The following is a 17276-nucleotide window of genomic DNA, read 5'->3' on the forward strand; positions in this document are numbered from 1 at the left end:
CTTTCGCCAAGACAGTGCGTTTCTCACTGTTACATGCATTTGAATGGGGAACTCGACCGAAACAAAGTATAAGTTTTCATTATGTGAATAACTTGGAAATCTTAGCTCAAACAGCTGCAAAACCTGTTTGCCCAGCACGGAGACCTTGAGTTCTATAAGATAAAGCCATAAACATGTGTGTCAAGGGTTGACAATTTGTTCAAACACAGTAAGAGAGAAATGAGACACTGGCAGACCGACTCAGAGTTTCAAAGACGTGCGCACGGGTGAGAGTCTCTGAGCAGACTAACACACCGAGCACCGTTTACTCGCTTTATTTATAAGGCAAAATGGGTTACATAATACTTCCTCTTTCAACTGAAGAGGGGAGAGCTCAGGCATTGTCTTAGCTATCTAACTTCTGCACACAAACTGAAAAACAACGACACAGCAGTATTCATGCTTATCTGACATCGCAGACACTGAAGTAAAGAATGCATGTATATGTCCTGTCTTTGTCAAACATCTCACACACTTAAGCAAGGAATACATTGTGTTCTTTTCAACAGTAAGCTTTACCGTGTGAAAATATATAAACACTTGATTATAAGGCATACTTGTTTCTACTTGATTATACTTTAATGATTTAACTAAAATAAAAATTCTCTTAACATTCCCTCCTGATGTTAATATATTTCACATGTTTTACTCAATGCATAGTCACTTGTTAGTCACATTTTCAACTTGCACGTCATTCAGTGAAATAATTAAACAACAAGCTTGTCAAGATTGTCATAGAGATTTTCTTCTCTCTCTCCCACACTCAGCATATCATACTGACGATAGGGATCCTCCATAACTGACTGAGCCAAGACATGGTTTCCTAACATACGCTTGAACATGTTTGTCATTATGCTTCTCAGACATGGGATAATACAAGCAATGAAAAGGCAAAATAGTAACATCACACTGAAAAGGGCCAACAGGCCTTTAATCAGTAGAGATTTCCAAGAGCCGCTCAGCAGCCAGTCCCACCAACCTTGAGTATCGGTAACGTAGTCCTGCTGCTGAGCGTCTCTCAGTTGTTTCAAAACATTCAAAGCATTTGTCATGTTTAATGAATGGATGTTATCAGGTATGTAGGTACAACATGTAGTGTTAAACAATACGCAGAGACCACCTTTCTCTGCGAGAATGATGTCTAAAGCCACTCGGTGCTGCATGACAGTGATGCGAATTGCATCAATTTCTTCATTCTGTCCTTGATTAATGCGGGTTGAAGCATTTAAAAATAATCCAAAACGATAGTCCAGGGTTTCTATCCGTAGTGCGTGTTTCCCTACTCCTATCCATGGAAACAAAGCGTGTATTACCTTCTGGCTCTTGGTCCAGAGTTTGAAGTCATCTGGTACATCAGAACCAAGATATGGATCATGGGGCTTGAGGCCTGTGCTACGTTTAGCTCTGGTGTTGCTGTTCACTGACATCTTAAAGGTGTGGTCAGATACCAGAACAGGGGCACAGAGTCCGGTGCTGTTTGGTGGCAGCATGAAATAGACTTTCAGGCCACACGCCCAAGCTGCGCCCTGTACCCAGTATGTACCTGTCGATGAGCCGATGCCATCCCAATCTGGTGCCGCCAGGATCATGGAGCAGTTTCGGTTTTGTCCTAATTTCTTCAGACCCTGGGGCGTACCTGTTTGTCCGGTTGCTCCTGTGAAGTTAAAGCACACTGGGTGTTGTATGTCAGGTGGCAAAACAACTGAGAATGATTTCAGTTTTCTATGGCTGACGTTTATATGCACCCAGTAGGCTTCATTGCAGGTGTAGTTTATATTTGGGTACTGGTGGGTGCAGTTTGTTATGTTGTAGATTAAAGACTTTACACTCTGTGGGACTATATATTGTGTAGTGTTGTGGCATGTGTTGCTGTTTTGGTCCTTTATGGATCCACCTATCACCATCACAGGTTTTCCTGGTGTTGAGCAGGTCCCGGTAATGGCTTTGTCATATATGCAGAGTGCTTCAGCCTTGGTTGGGGGTTTTCCATACACTGTGGCATGGAGTGCTGTCGTGGGCATATGTGAGCAGACATAGCAGTTTGCGGCATTGTCTTCTCTGTGCACTCTGTCATGGACATACCGGTACCATGCATTGTTCAGCCACGGGTGGTTGTGTTCTTTGTCTATCTCCTTCAGGTGCGAGTTGTCGTGGGTCCACCTCTTAGGTCGGAGAATAATTGGTACTGTCTTGTGGGTTCCACTGGGCATCAACCAAAAGAGTGTCGTCATCAGGAGGATAGCCATTAGACAGAATATGTAGCACATGAGTAGTTTTCGTTTGATGTCACAAGCGCCCAAGCACAACAGCTTTGGGGCTGGAACTGGTGCTAGCATTGATTCTGAAGCTGGTTCTTCTTCTGGATTTATCAGGTTGTTTTCCTCAGTCATCTTGTTGAGATTTTATTCAGGCGTCCCTGGTGTTATTATTGGTTCTGCTCTTCGGTGGGATAGGTCAGTCTGATCTTCAGGGCGACCAGGCACACCCGAGCTCCCACGTGAGTAGCACTGCCGAGGAAGCACAGGGCGGGAAACCCGTTCAGCCCTGTCCTCCAGCAGGGGTTCACGTAAGAGTCAGGGGAACCGGCGTCTTATTGTGGTGCAAACACTTTCTTCACGTGGGATTGATGAATCCACGAAACTCGTTCGGCTATCTTACACGCTGTGGGTGTGGTAAGTAGCACCTGGAAGGGACCTTCCCACTTTGGAGCACTCCAGTTTTTCCGCTGGAGGACTTTAATCAGAATCCAATCACCGGGGTTCAACCTGCAAGAAACTGAAGAAAAGTCACTCGGCAGTTGATTGCTTAATCTCACTTCTTTATTCTCAAATAGTTTTGTCATCCATTCTGCCATTGTTGTTTCTGCAATAGATTTATTAATTGGCTCACTCATTATGGGGAGTGGAAAATGTCTGCCATGTACGATTTCAAATGGCGTTAGACCACCTGTTCCTTGAGTTATTCTCATCCATAATTTAACCAAGCTTAGACATTCAGGCCAAGGTTTTTTAGTCTCTTCCATACATTTCCTCAACCTTTGTTTAATTGTGCCGTTAGTTCTCTCGACTAATCCTGCACTTTGTGGATGATAAGAACAGTGATGTTTTATGCTGAAGCCTAAAGCTTCAGAAACTTTACTTATTACTTCATTTACAAAATGTGTGCCATTGTCTGATCTTATCAGAGATGGAATACCGTACGTTGGAATAAAATGATTACATAGACATTTTGCTACTGATATTGCATCTGCTTTTTTCACTGGGTATATTTCTGGCCACTTGGAAAATACATCAATTATCACAAGTGCATATTTGGAGGATTGTGATTCATTTAATTCTATGAAATCCATGTGGACAGTGTGAAATGGATGCGGTGGTATAGGGAAATGCCCTCGCTTTGGACGTAGATTTCCCTGTGCGTTGTGCCTTTGGCAAATCATACATGTTCTGATAAACTCTTGTGCTGAACTTTCAAAATTTTTTGTATAGAATTGTTTATTAAGAATATTAATCATCCCTCCTGATGACACATGAGTTTTCCCATGTGTCACTAAAGCAGCAGTTCTATGCAAAGATTTTGGAAGCACTGGTTTGCCATTACACATCATAAGGTTGTCTTTTAATTCTGCTCCATCTTTCACCCAAGATTTTTGTTCACTCAGCGATGCTGTTTTCTGTGCATCTGCTAGTATTTCTAAAGGTATTAGATCTATGGTTTCTGTTGTTAAAACATCAATTTGTTTTTCTGCAGCTGCTTTTGCTGCTTTGTCAGCAAAGTTATTTCCTCTCGTAATTTCTGTGTCATCCTTTTGATGAGCTGCACATTTGCATAGTGCTAATTCTTTTGGCAACGTTATTACTTCTAATAGCTTTTTTAGAAGGTTTGCATGTTGAACTGTGTTGCCTGAGGAAGTTGTCATTCCTCTGTTATGCCATATTTTAGCGAAATGATGAACTGCTGAATAGACATATTGACTGTCTGTGTAAACATTAACACTTTGACCCTTATATAAAGTACATGCTCTGATGACTGCGGTTAGTTCTGCGCTTTGAGCAGAGTTTGAGGAGCTGAGAGCTTTTGCTTCTATCACTTTATCAACAGTTGTGACCGCATAACCCACACAATTTCTACCGTGAATGTCTTTTGACGCTGAGCCGTCCACAAAAACATTACTGAAACTGCTCTGGGGGGAGCTGTATATATCAGTGCGAGGTTTTGTATCTTCCTCTAATTTTTGAATGCAACAGTGTTGTTCTCCGTCCAGAGAAGTCGGCAAAAGTGTACTTGGGTTTAGCTGGCCACACTTCTCTATTTTTATGTGTGATTGTGTAAGTAGAATCCCCACATAAGAAAGTTGTCTTGCATGCGTGAGGAAAGAGAGGTTCGCTTGGAGCAAAATAGAGGTCACTGCATGTGGGACTTTGATGATCAATTTATGTCCTAGAACAATGTCTGCACATTTTTTAACTGCCTCTGCTGCTGCTGCGCATGCCTGAACACAGGTAGGTAATCCAGCAGCTACAGAGTCAAGTTTGCATGAGTAGAAAGCTAATGGACGTTGTTTTTCTCCAAAAGCTTGAGTTAAGACTGCTTTCATATACCCTCCTGCACCATCAACATGGAGAACGAAAGGTTTTCCATAGTCTGGTAATGCTAAGACGGTACATGTCTGCAGTGCTATTTTCAAATCAACGAAAGCTTTTTCTGCTTCTGGAATCCATTGTACTTTGTCTTTTAATGCTAGATCTTTACCATAAATGAGGTTCTGTAGTGGTTGAGCTAGTAATGCGTATTCTGGAATCCAGCATCTACAGAAATTGCACAGTCCTAAAAAACTCATCATTTGTTGTTTAGTTACTGGTTTTGGGGCATTTTGGACTGCTATCTTTCTGCTCTCTAACAGCTGCCTGCCTTGTCCTGTCAATTTGTGGCCAAGGTATGTTACTTCCTGGCTCCACAATTGCAGTTTATGCTGTGACACTTTATGGCCTTGCTCTGCGAGATGTTGCAAAACTGTTAATGTGTTTTCTTTGCACTCATCTTTTGTATGGCCTGTGATCAATATATCATCTACATACAACAAGAACTGCCCTGGGGCAGGGAGCGTACAAGATGACATTGATTTTCTCAAAGCCTCTGCATACAGAGTTGGGCTATTCTGGAATCCCTGAGGCAACCTTGTATAAGTATACTTTTGATTGTCAAAGGTGAATCCGAATAACTTCTGTGAGTCAGGGTGCAGAGGTACGGAGAAGAAGGCATTGGACAAGTCTATTACAGAGAACCACCGTTCTTTTGGTGTTACTTGATTTAGAATTGTGTGTGGATTTGCAACCACTGGAGGTATTTGCTCTGTTACCTCATTTATTGCTCTTAGATCATGAACTAAGCGATATTTTCCTGTATTAGCCTTTTTTACTGGAAAAATTGGTGTATTACACGTGGCTTCATTAGTTTTCACGAGAATACCTGCTTTTTGCATCTCTGCTATGACTGGTCTGATACCTTCTTTTGCCTCTGCACTCAAGGGATATTGTGGTTTTACAGGCCTATATGAGGTTGTAGTTTTCACCACTACTGGATCTGCTCCTTTTATTAGGCCTACATCCGTGGGTCCTTGAGACCATAATGTTTGTGGCAGCTTCTCTAGTTCTGGATGTGCTTCAATTGTTAATACTTGTCATTCATCTTGCTCTGTTGTGGCTAAATGTGTGGCTGGTGTGGCTGTCACCGGCCAACACAGCGTTAGCCTCATGCACCCAGTTCTACGGCCTTTTTGCCAGTCCTCACACTCTATTTTGTCATATCTGTCCATTTCTACATTTCTCAGCACTGTGCCTAACTCAGACCAAGGCGTTTGGTCGTTGCGTGCAACAGATACATGAGGGTTGCATATCTTATTTAAGCGCTGCACTGCATCTGTCTGTAACACTGAGCATACTGCATTACCACTCTGTGTCACATACAGGTGTTGTAGGACTAGTTTTTGCGGTCCTAGTCTGTGCACTTGTTGATCATAAATTTTGTCTGGACCTGGGACATATTTATACCACAAGGTGTTGTGATATTTTGCTGGGTCCTGTCTATGTGAGTGCTCAGGTAAGTACATATTAGCTTTGGCCTCTAATGGTTCAAGTTTTGGTAAATCTAAGGCCCAGTAATAATTTGGCTCACCTAAACCTTCACAAACAAAAATATCTTCAGTTTGGCTCTGACTTTCAGAGAGTAGGAGTCTGGCTTTCATGCCACTTTCTTCAGGAAAAACTCCTATTTTTAATTTTGTTAAAGCATCTCTTCCTAACAAATTTAGTGGACAAGATGGATCATAGATGCACTGATTTTTGCAGGCACGGCCACTATCTCTATGTGACATAAAAAGGGGGTCGGTTAGATGCTGTTTTGTCACATGTCCTGAGGCTGATTTCACGATTAAGGTATCTTTTGAAGAGGTTAAATTTGGGACTTCTACTGTTAGGACAGTTTTACAAGCACCTGTGTCGCAAAGGAATTTTATTGGGACCCCGTTAACGTGCACTATAACGGTGGGCTTTGCTTCTGAGCCTAGCAGCAGTTGTTCAATGTTGTAAACTTCCCCTTCACTTGTTTCACTTCCCTTTTCTTGTGCTAGTCATTCATCACGGCGTCTGCGCCTGTCATCTCCACCTTCCTGTTCTTGGCTTACATTTCTACAGTTTCGAGCAAAGTGCCCGATTTTACCACAGTTATAACATCTCATATCTCTTCTATCTCTTCTTTGTCCTGCTTTTTGCTTTCCCCTACTTTGCTTAAAACCTGCCGTGTGTTGCTGTCCTGAGAAGGCTATAAAGCCTGTCTCTGGATCAATCATGAAAACTCCTTCTGTTTTTTCTTTTTGTTTTTGAATTTTGACTGCATGCTCAGCATATTGTAGGGCTTCAGGCAAGGTTCCTGTATTTTGAGTGACCCAGTGTTTGTCTACATGTGCTTTTATCTTAGGCAGTAGACCATTTAGGAAGGCATTTTTTAATTGTTGTTGAAAAGCAGACAGTGGATCGGCATCATAATTTAGCCCTGAGTTTTGTCTGAAAACTGGGCGTAGGCGATCCAAATAGTCTGATGCTGTCTCTCCTTCCTTTTGTTTGCACTCTCCTATCTTTCCATAATCTGGCCTTGGGGCTAAAATAACTTCTATTCTGCCATACAAGTTATTAAGCTCCTGTATTAATTGGGGAGTGTCTGGCCCCAACACGTCACCGTTTAAATCATTTCCTGTAAATTGACCTCTAGCTCTAGGAAGACTTAAACCTAATAAATCTTGAAAAACTTGATGCATCTCATGACCATTTAAACCCCACCCCTGACGGATCAATTCCACTGCATCTCGCCACGGCCGGAAGCCTTCTTTAAGGGGTGGCACATCTTTTAGTACATTCTCTCTGTCTTTATGAGACCAGGGTCGGAATGCATAAATTAAAGGCTCACCGTCTACTGGTATGACTCCTTGGGCGTCTGGGGGACCAGTGGGTTGACCGTACCTGGGGTTAGATAAGGCTACCATTGGAAACTGACCTACAATTTCTGTTTTTTTGGAATGACCATGCTTAGTCATAAGATCAAGTTGTTGTCTGGCCTCCATATAGGGATTTGAAACAAAAGGTTTGTGAGGAGAGCTTACAGGAAGTGCTGACGTAAGGTTAGGTGCAGTTGCTGCAGGCTGTGCAGGCTGAAGAGCATAAGGAGGGGGGTACGGTTTTTCTTCTCCTGCAGTTTTCTGTTTATCTTTAGTTTCCTGCTTTTGGGCACGTTTAGCAATGCGTTTATCGTTTTCTACCATCCACGCCTTGAAAAGGTGCCATTCTGCTAAGCGTTTTGCTTTTTTCTTTTGGCTCTTTTCCTCAAATAATTCTTTTTGTAAAGCAGCCTTTAAAGCAGTTATTGATTCTTGATTGCATTTGCCTTGCCAGGCTGGGCAATAAATTTTATGTGGATTTCTCCACCTATTTGCACTGACTCTTCCTGCATTTGGACAGTTTTTTTCCAACCATCCTTCATCTGCTGTTAATTTTACTTTAGTTTTAGAGTTACCCATTTTGAACTAATTACGTCAGAACTGTGACACCTTCTTTGGCATGAAAAAGTGAGAATGGGTTTTCGATAACAGCCTTCTACTCTCCCACTAATTGAGAGAGCGGTTATCAATTTTACGTGATGAAGCACAACCCTTTTTTCCACCTTTACCAATACGTGAGTGTACACAGGAAAACAGTTTGAGAAGTGGTTCGACCGCGTATTGGGTCGTAAAAACAACTCACTCCTCACAAACAAAGCGCGTTTCTATGATTTTTATTGAGATTTTCCGTAGGCCTATTTATTTGTGTAACACCTTCACCTTCAGCCACTCTTCTTGAGTGACCGGAAACCTGTTCCGTTGCAGCCACTCCCAGAGCGACCGGAACTTTTAATAGCGATTTTTCTAGAATTTCGCTCTTGCCTGTCGTCTTCTTAGTCCCGCATGGACACTGAGATCTGTCGGCGTACCTAGGTTTACACACTACTTAAAGGAAAATCTCAATATCAACGTATTTTAGCGCTTGGTGGAATGCGTGTCATATTCACCTCTACTGTGGCGCTGCGTTTTAAGATCCGGTGCTCATCGGGTCCTGGAGCCGTGAAGGCCGAACGCTGACCGGAGATCGAATTCACGTTCCCGGGTTTTTCGTTTTACTGATCAGATTTCTTCCAGCGCAGGCGTCACGACGTCAGGATCCGATGGAGACCGTCTGTGGAAAACTAGACGTTAAAATAACAGTCAGTTATCCGGCTACGAAGGACCAATTAAATGTCAAGGGTTGACAATTTGTTCAAACACAGTAAGAGAGAAATGAGACACTGGCAGACCGACTCAGAGTTTCAAAGACGTGCGCACGGGTGAGAGTCTCTGAGCAGACTAACACACCGAGCACCGTTTACTCGCTTTATTTATAAGGCAAAATGGGTTACATAATACTTCCTCTTTCAACTGAAGAGGGGAGAGCTCAGGCATTGTCTTAGCTATCTAACTTCTGCACACAAACTGAAAAACAACGACACAGCAGTATTCATGCTTATCTGACATCGCAGACACTGAAGTAAAGAATGCATGTATATGTCCTGTCTTTGTCAAACATCTCACACACTTAAGCAAGGAATACATTGTGTTCTTTTCAACAGTAAGCTTTACCGTGTGAAAATATATAAACACTTGATTATAAGGCATACTTGTTTCTACTTGATTATACTTTAATGATTTAACTAAAATAAAAATTCTCTTAACAATGTGTATCCGAGTCTTCTATCAAAAGTTACAGCTATTCATATGAAGTTGTACAAAAACGTTTTCTTTCGCCAAGACAGTGCGTTTCTCACTGTTACATGCATTTTGAATGGGGAACTCGACCGAAACAAAGTATAAGTTTTCATTATGTGAATAACTTGGAAATCTTAGCTCAAACAGCTGCAAAACCTGTTTTCCCAGCACGGAGACCTTGAGTTCTATAATATAAGGCCATAAACATGTTTGTCTGAGTCTTCTATCAAAAGTTACAGCTATTTCTATGAAGTTGTATAAAAACGTTTTCTTTCGCCAAGACAGTGCGTTTCTCACTGTTACATGCATTTTGAATGGGGAACTCGACTGAAACAAAGTATAGGTTTTCATTATGTGAATAACTTGGAAATCTTAGCTCAAACAGCTGCAAAACCTGTTTGCCCAGCACGGAGACCTTGAGTTCTATAAGATAAAGCCATAAACATGTGTATCCGAGTCTTCTATCAAAAGTTACAGCTATTTATATGAAGTTGTACAAAAACGCTTTCTTTCGCCAAGACAGTGCGTTTCTCACTGTTACATGCATTTGAATGGGGAACTCGACCGTAACAAAGTATAAGTTTTCATTATGTGAATAACTTGGAAATCTTAGCTCAAACAGCTGCAAAACCTGTTTTCCCAGCACGGAGACCTTGAGTTCTATAAGATAAAGCCATAAACATGTTTGTTTGAGTCTTCTATCAAAAGTTACAGCTATTTCTATGAAGTTGTACAAAAACGTTTTCTTTTGCCAAGACAGTGCGTTTCTCACTGTTACATGCATTTTGAATAGGGAACTCGACCGAAACAAAGTATAGGTTTTCATTATGTGAATAACTTGGAAATCTTAGCTCAAACAGCTGCAAAACCTGTTTGCCCAGCACGGAGACCTTGAGTTCTATAAGATAAAGCCATAAACATGTGTATCCGAGTCTTCTATCAAAAGTTACAGCTATTTATATGAAGTTGTACAAAAACGCTTTCTTTCGCCAAGACAGTGCGTTTCTCACTGTTACATGCATTTGAATGGGGAACTCGACCGAAACAAAGTATAAGTTTTCATTATGTGAATAACTTGGAAATCTTAGCTCAAACAGCTGCAAAACCTGTTTGCCCAGCACGGAGACCTTGAGTTCTATAAGATAAAGCCATAAACAAGTTTGTTTGAGTCTTCTATCAAAAGTTACAGCTATTTATATGAAGTTGTACAAAAACGCTTTCTTTCGCCAAGACAGTGCGTTTCTCACTGTTACATGCATTTGAATGGGGAACTCGACCGAAACAAAGTATAGGTTTTCATTATGTGAATAACTTGGAAATCTTAGCTCAAACAGCTGCAAAAACCTGTTTGCCCAGCACGGAGACCTTGAGTTCTATAAGATAAAGCCATAAACATGTATATCCGAGTCTTCTATCAAAAGTTACAGCTATTTATATGAAGTTGTACAAAAACGCTTTCTTTCGCCAAGACAGTGCGTTTCTCACTGTTACATGCATTTGAATGGGGAACTCGACCGAAACAAAGTATAAGTTTTCATTATGTGAATAACTTGGAAATCTTAGCTCAAACAGCTGCAAAACCTGTTTTCCCAGCACGGAGACCTTGAGTTCTATAAGATAAAGCCATAAACATGTTTGTCTGAGTCTTCTATCAAAAGTTACAGCTATTTATATGAAGTTGTACAAAAACGCTTTCTTTCGCCAAGACAGTGCGTTTCTCACTGTTACATGCATTTGAATGGGGAACTCGACCGAAACAAAGTATAGGTTTTCATTATGTGAATAACTTGGAAATCTTAGCTCAAACAGCTGCAAAACCTGTTTGCCCAGCACGGAGACCTTGAGTTCTATAAGATAAAGCCATAAACATGTTTGTCTGAGTCTTCTATCAAAAGTTACAGCTATTTATATGAAGTTGTACAAAAACGCTTTCTTTCGCCAAGACAGTGCGTTTCTCACTGTTACATGCATTTGAATGGGGAACTCGACCGAAACAAAGTATAGGTTTTCATTATGTGAATAACTTGGAAATCTTAGCTCAAACAGCTGCAAAACCTGTTTTCCCAGCACGGGAACCTTGAGTTCTATAAGATAAAGCCATAAACATGTGTATCCGAGTCTTCTATCAAAAGTTACAGCTATTTATATGAAGTTGTACAAAAACGCTTTCTTTCGCCAAGACAGTGCGTTTCTCACTGTTACATGCATTTGAATGGGGAACTCGACCGAAACAAAGTATAGGTTTTCATTATGTGAATAACTTGGAAATCTTAGCTCAAACAGCTGCAAAACCTGTTTGCCCAGCACGGAGACCTTGAGTTCTATAAGATAAAGCCATAAACATGTGTATCCGAGTCTTCTATCAAAAGTTACAGCTATTTCTATGAAGTTGTACAAAAACGCTTTCTTTCGCCAAGACAGTGCGTTTCTCACTGTTACATGCATTTGAATGGGGAACTCGACCGAAACAAAGTATAAGTTTTCATTATGTGAATAACTTGGAAATCTTAGCTCAAACAGCTGCAAAACCTGTTTGAACAGCACAGAGATCTTGAGTTCTATAAGATAAAGCCATAAACATGTGTATCCGAGTCTTCTATCAAAAGTTACAGCTATTTATATGAAGTTGTACAAAAACGCTTTCTTTCGCCAAGACAGTGCGTTTCTCACTGTTACATGCATTTGAATGGGGAACTCGACCGAAACAAAGTATAAGTTTTCATTATGTGAATAACTTGGAAATCTTAGCTCAAACAGCTGCAAAACCTGTTTTCCCAGCACGGAGACCTTGAGTTCTATAATATAGGGCCATAAACATGTTTGTCTGAGTCTTCTATCAAAAGTTACAGCTATTCATATGAAGTTGTACAAAAACGCTTTCTTTCGCCAAGACAGTGCGTTTCTCACTGTTACATGCATTTGAATGGGGAACTCGACCGAAACAAAGTATAAGTTTTCATTATGTGAATAACTTGGAAATCTTAGCTCAAACAGCTGCAAAACCTGTTTTCCCAGCACGGGAACCTTGAGTTCTATAAGATAAAGCCATAAACATGTGTATCCGAGTCTTCTATCAAAAGTTACAGCTATTTATATGAAGTTGTACAAAAACGCTTTCTTTCGCCAAGACAGTGCGTTTCTCACTGTTACATGCATTTGAATGGGGAACTCGACCGAAACAAAGTATAAGTTTTCATTATGTGAATAACTTGGAAATCTTAGCTCAAACAGCTGCAAAACCTGTTTTCCCAGCACGGAGACCTTGAGTTCTATAATATAGGGCCATAAACATGTTTGTCTGAGACTTCTATCAAAAGTTACAGCTATTTCTATGAAGTTGTACAAAATAGCTTTCTTTCGCCAAGACAGTGCGTTTCTCACTGTTACATGCATTTGAATGGGGAACTCGACCGAAACAAAGTATAGGTTTTCATTATGTGAATAACTTGGAAATCTTAGCTCAAACAGCTGCAAAACCTGTTTTCCCAGCACGGGAACCTTGAGTTCTATAAGATAAAGCCATAAACATGTGTATCCGAGTCTTCTATCAAAAGTTACAGCTATTCATATGAAGTTGTACAAAAACGCTTTCTTTCGCCAAGACAGTGCGTTTCTCACTGTTACATGCATTTGAATGGGGAACTCGACCGAAACAAAGTCTAACTTTTCATTATGTGAATAACTTGGAAATCTTAGCTCAAACAGCTGCAAAACCTGTTTTCCCAGCACGGAGACCTTGAGTTCTATAATATAAGGCCATAAACATGTTTGTCTGAGTCTTCTATCAAAAGTTACAGCTATTTCTATGAAGTTGTACAAAAACGCTTTCTTTCGCCAAGACAGTGCGTTTCTCACTGTTACATGCATTTGAATGGGGAACTCGACCGAAACAAAGTATAGGTTTTCATTATGTGAATAACTTGGAAATCTTAGCTCAAACAGCTGCAAAACCTGTTTGCCCAGCACGGAGACCTTGAGTTCTATAAGATAAAGCCATAAACAAGTTTGTTTGAGTCTTCTATCAAAAGTTACAGCTATTTATATGAAGTTGTACAAAAACGCTTTCTTTCGCCAAGACAGTGCGTTTCTCACTGTTACATGCATTTGAATGGGGAACTCGACCGAAACAAAGTATAGGTTTTCATTATGTGAATAACTTGGAAATCTTAGCTCAAACAGCTGCAAAACCTGTTTGCCCAGCACGGAGACCTTGAGTTCTATAAGATAAAGCCATAAACATGTGTATCCGAGTCTTCTATCAAAAGTTACAGCTATTTCTATGAAGTTGTACAAAAACGCTTTCTTTCGCCAAGACAGTGCGTTTCTCACTGTTACATGCATTTGAATGGGGAACTCGACCGAAACAAAGTATAAGTTTTCATTATGTGAATAACTTGGAAATCTTAGCTCAAACAGCTGCAAAACCTGTTTTCCCAGCACGGAGACCTTGAGTTCTATAATATAGGGCCATAAACATGTTTGTCTGAGTCTTCTATCAAAAGTTACAGCTATTCATATGAAGTTGTACAAAAACGCTTTCTTTCGCCAAGACAGTGCGTTTCTCACTGTTACATGCATTTGAATGGGGAACTCGACCGAAACAAAGTATAAGTTTTCATTATGTGAATAACTTGGAAATCTTAGCTCAAACAGCTGCAAAACCTGTTTTCCCAGCACGGAGACCTTGAGTTCTATAATATAAGGCCATAAACATGTTTGTCTGAGTCTTCTATCAAAAGTTACAGCTATTTCTATGAAGTTGTACAAAAACGTTTTCTTTCGCCAAGACAGTGCGTTTCTCACTGTTACATGCATTTGAATGGGGAACTCGACCGAAACAAAGTATAGGTTTTCATTATGTGAATAACTTGGAAATCTTAGCTCAAACAGCTGCAAAACCTGTTTTCCCAGCACGGAGACCTTGAGTTCTATAATATAAGGCCATAAACATGTTTGTCTGAGTCTTCTATCAAAAGTTACAGCTATTTCTATGAAGTTGTACAAAAACGTTTTCTTTCGCCAAGACAGTGCGTTTCTCACTGTTACATGCATTTGAATGGGGAACTCGACCGAAACAAAGTATAAGTTTTCATTATGTGAATAACTTGGAAATCTTAGCTCAAACAGCTGCAAAACCTGTTTTCCCAGCACGGAGACCTTGAGTTCTATAATATAAGGCCATAAACATGTTTGTCTGAGTCTTCTATCAAAAGTTACAGCTATTTATATGAAGTTGTACAAAATAGTTTTCTTTCGCCAAGACAGTGCGTTTCTCACTGTTACATGCATTTTGAATGGGGAACTCGACCGAAACAAAGTATAGGTTTTCATTATGTGAATAACTTGGAAATCTTAGCTCAAACAGCTGCAAAACCTGTTTTCCCAGCACGGAGACCTTGAGTTCTATAAGATAAAGCCATAAACATGTTTGTCTGAGTCTTCTATCAAAAGTTACAGCTATTTCTATGAAGTTGTACAAAAACGCTTTCTTTCGCCAAGACAGTGCGTTTCTCACTGTTACATGCATTTTGAATGGGGAACTCGACCGAAACAAAGTATAGGTTTTCATTATGTGAATAACTTGGAAATCTTAGCTCAAACAGCTGCAAAACCTGTTTGCCCAGCACGGGAACCTTGAGTTCTATAAGATAAAGCCATAAACATGTGTATCCGAGTCTTCTATCAAAAGTTACAGCTATTCATATGAAGTTGTACAAAAACGCTTTCTTTCGCCAAGACAGTGCGTTTCTCACTGTTACATGCATTTGAATGGGGAACTCGACCGAAACAAAGTATAGGTTTTCATTATGTGAATAACTTGGAAATCTTAGCTCAAACAGCTGCAAAACCTGTTTGCCCAGCACGGAGACCTTGAGTTCTATAAGATAAAGCCATAAACATGTGTATCCGAGTCTTCTATCAAAAGTTACAGCTATTTATATGAAGTTGTACAAAAACGCTTTCTTTCGCCAAGACAGTGCGTTTCTCACTGTTACATGCATTTGAATGGGGAACTCGACCGAAACAAAGTATAAGTTTTCATTATGTGAATAACTTGGAAATCTTAGCTCAAACAGCTGCAAAACCTGTTTTCCCAGCACGGAGACCTTGAGTTCTATAATATAGGGCCATAAACATGTTTGTCTGAGTCTTCTATCAAAAGTTACAGCTATTCATATGAAGTTGTACAAAAACGCTTTCTTTCGCCAAGACAGTGCGTTTCTCACTGTTACATGCATTTGAATGGGGAACTCGACCGAAACAAAGTATAAGTTTTCATTATGTGAATAACTTGGAAATCTTAGCTCAAACAGCTGCAAAACCTGTTTTCCCAGCACGGAGACCTTGAGTTCTATAATATAAGGCCATAAACATGTTTGTCTGAGTCTTCTATCAAAAGTTACAGCTATTTCTATGAAGTTGTACAAAAACGTTTTCTTTCGCCAAGACAGTGCGTTTCTCACTGTTACATGCATTTGAATGGGGAACTCGACCGAAACAAAGTATAGGTTTTCATTATGTGAATAACTTGGAAATCTTAGCTCAAACAGCTGCAAAACCTGTTTTCCCAGCACGGAGACCTTGAGTTCTATAATATAAGGCCATAAACATGTTTGTCTGAGTCTTCTATCAAAAGTTACAGCTATTTCTATGAAGTTGTACAAAAACGTTTTCTTTCGCCAAGACAGTGCGTTTCTCACTGTTACATGCATTTGAATGGGGAACTCGACCGAAACAAAGTATAAGTTTTCATTATGTGAATAACTTGGAAATCTTAGCTCAAACAGCTGCAAAACCTGTTTTCCCAGCACGGAGACCTTGAGTTCTATAATATAGGGCCATAAACATGTTTGTCTGAGTCTTCTATCAAAAGTTACAGCTATTCATATGAAGTTGTACAAAAACGCTTTCTTTCGCCAAGACAGTGCGTTTCTCACTGTTACATGCATTTGAATGGGGAACTCGACCGAAACAAAGTATAAGTTTTCATTATGTGAATAACTTGGAAATCTTAGCTCAAACAGCTGCAAAACCTGTTTTCCCAGCACGGGAACCTTGAGTTCTATAAGATAAAGCCATAAACATGTGTATCCGAGTCTTCTATCAAAAGTTACAGCTATTTATATGAAGTTGTACAAAAACGCTTTCTTTCGCCAAGACAGTGCGTTTCTCACTGTTACATGCATTTGAATGGGGAACTCGACCGAAACAAAGTATAAGTTTTCATTATGTGAATAACTTGGAAATCTTAGCTCAAACAGCTGCAAAACCTGTTTTCCCAGCACGGAGACCTTGAGTTCTATAATATAGGGCCATAAACATGTTTGTCTGAGACTTCTATCAAAAGTTACAGCTATTTCTATGAAGTTGTACAAAATAGCTTTCTTTCGCCAAGACAGTGCGTTTCTCACTGTTACATGCATTTGAATGGGGAACTCGACCGAAACAAAGTATAGGTTTTCATTATGTGAATAACTTGGAAATCTTAGCTCAAACAGCTGCAAAACCTGTTTTCCCAGCACGGGAACCTTGAGTTCTATAAGATAAAGCCATAAACATGTGTATCCGAGTCTTCTATCAAAAGTTACAGCTATTCATATGAAGTTGTACAAAAACGCTTTCTTTCGCCAAGACAGTGCGTTTCTCACTGTTACATGCATTTGAATGGGGAACTCGACCGAAACAAAGTCTAACTTTTCATTATGTGAATAACTTGGAAATCTTAGCTCAAACAGCTGCAAAACCTGTTTTCCCAGCACGGAGACCTTGAGTTCTATAATATAAGGCCATAAACATGTTTGTCTGAGTCTTCTATCAAAAGTTACAGCTATTTCTATGAAGTTGTACAAAAACGCTTTCTTTCGCCAAGACAGTGCGTTTCTCACTGTTACATGCATTTGAATGGGGAACT

General features: G+C 40.1%; 1 protein-coding gene across 3 annotated transcripts; it reads right to left on the reverse strand.

Annotated features, from left to right (window-relative positions):
* Window positions 1-305: 305 nt before the first annotated feature.
* LOC146656134 (uncharacterized) lies at window positions 306-8961 on the reverse strand. Of its 3 annotated transcripts, none has more exons than XM_085429039.1 (2): window positions 8635-8961; window positions 306-2804 (listed from the first exon to the last, which is right to left on the reverse strand). In XM_085429039.1, exon 2 carries the CDS (start codon window positions 2427-2429, stop codon window positions 747-749), a length of 1683 nt encoding a protein of 560 aa, XP_085285165.1. In that variant the 5' UTR covers window positions 2430-2804; window positions 8635-8961; the 3' UTR covers window positions 306-746. The 3 variants fall into 3 exon arrangements, with proteins under 3 accessions (XP_085285165.1, XP_085285164.1, XP_085285163.1); XM_085429038.1 differs by having other exon boundaries at window positions 306-2814; XM_085429037.1 differs by lacking the exon at window positions 8635-8961 and adding an exon at window positions 5076-7109 and having other exon boundaries at window positions 306-3720.
* Window positions 8962-17276: the final 8315 nt, after the last annotated feature.

Source organism: Rhamphochromis longiceps, linkage group LG13 (assembly GCF_057381845.1).
Source record: "Rhamphochromis longiceps isolate RC_006_pf linkage group LG13, R_longiceps_female_GT1.1, whole genome shotgun sequence".
Lineage (NCBI taxonomy): Eukaryota > Metazoa > Chordata > Actinopteri > Cichliformes > Cichlidae > Rhamphochromis > Rhamphochromis longiceps.

Excerpts from the sequence above, each read along its gene's own strand:
- LOC146656134 (XM_085429039.1), bottom strand. The coding sequence starts at position 2,429 with ATGACTGAGGAAAACAACCTGATAAATCCAGAAGAAGAACCAGCTTCA.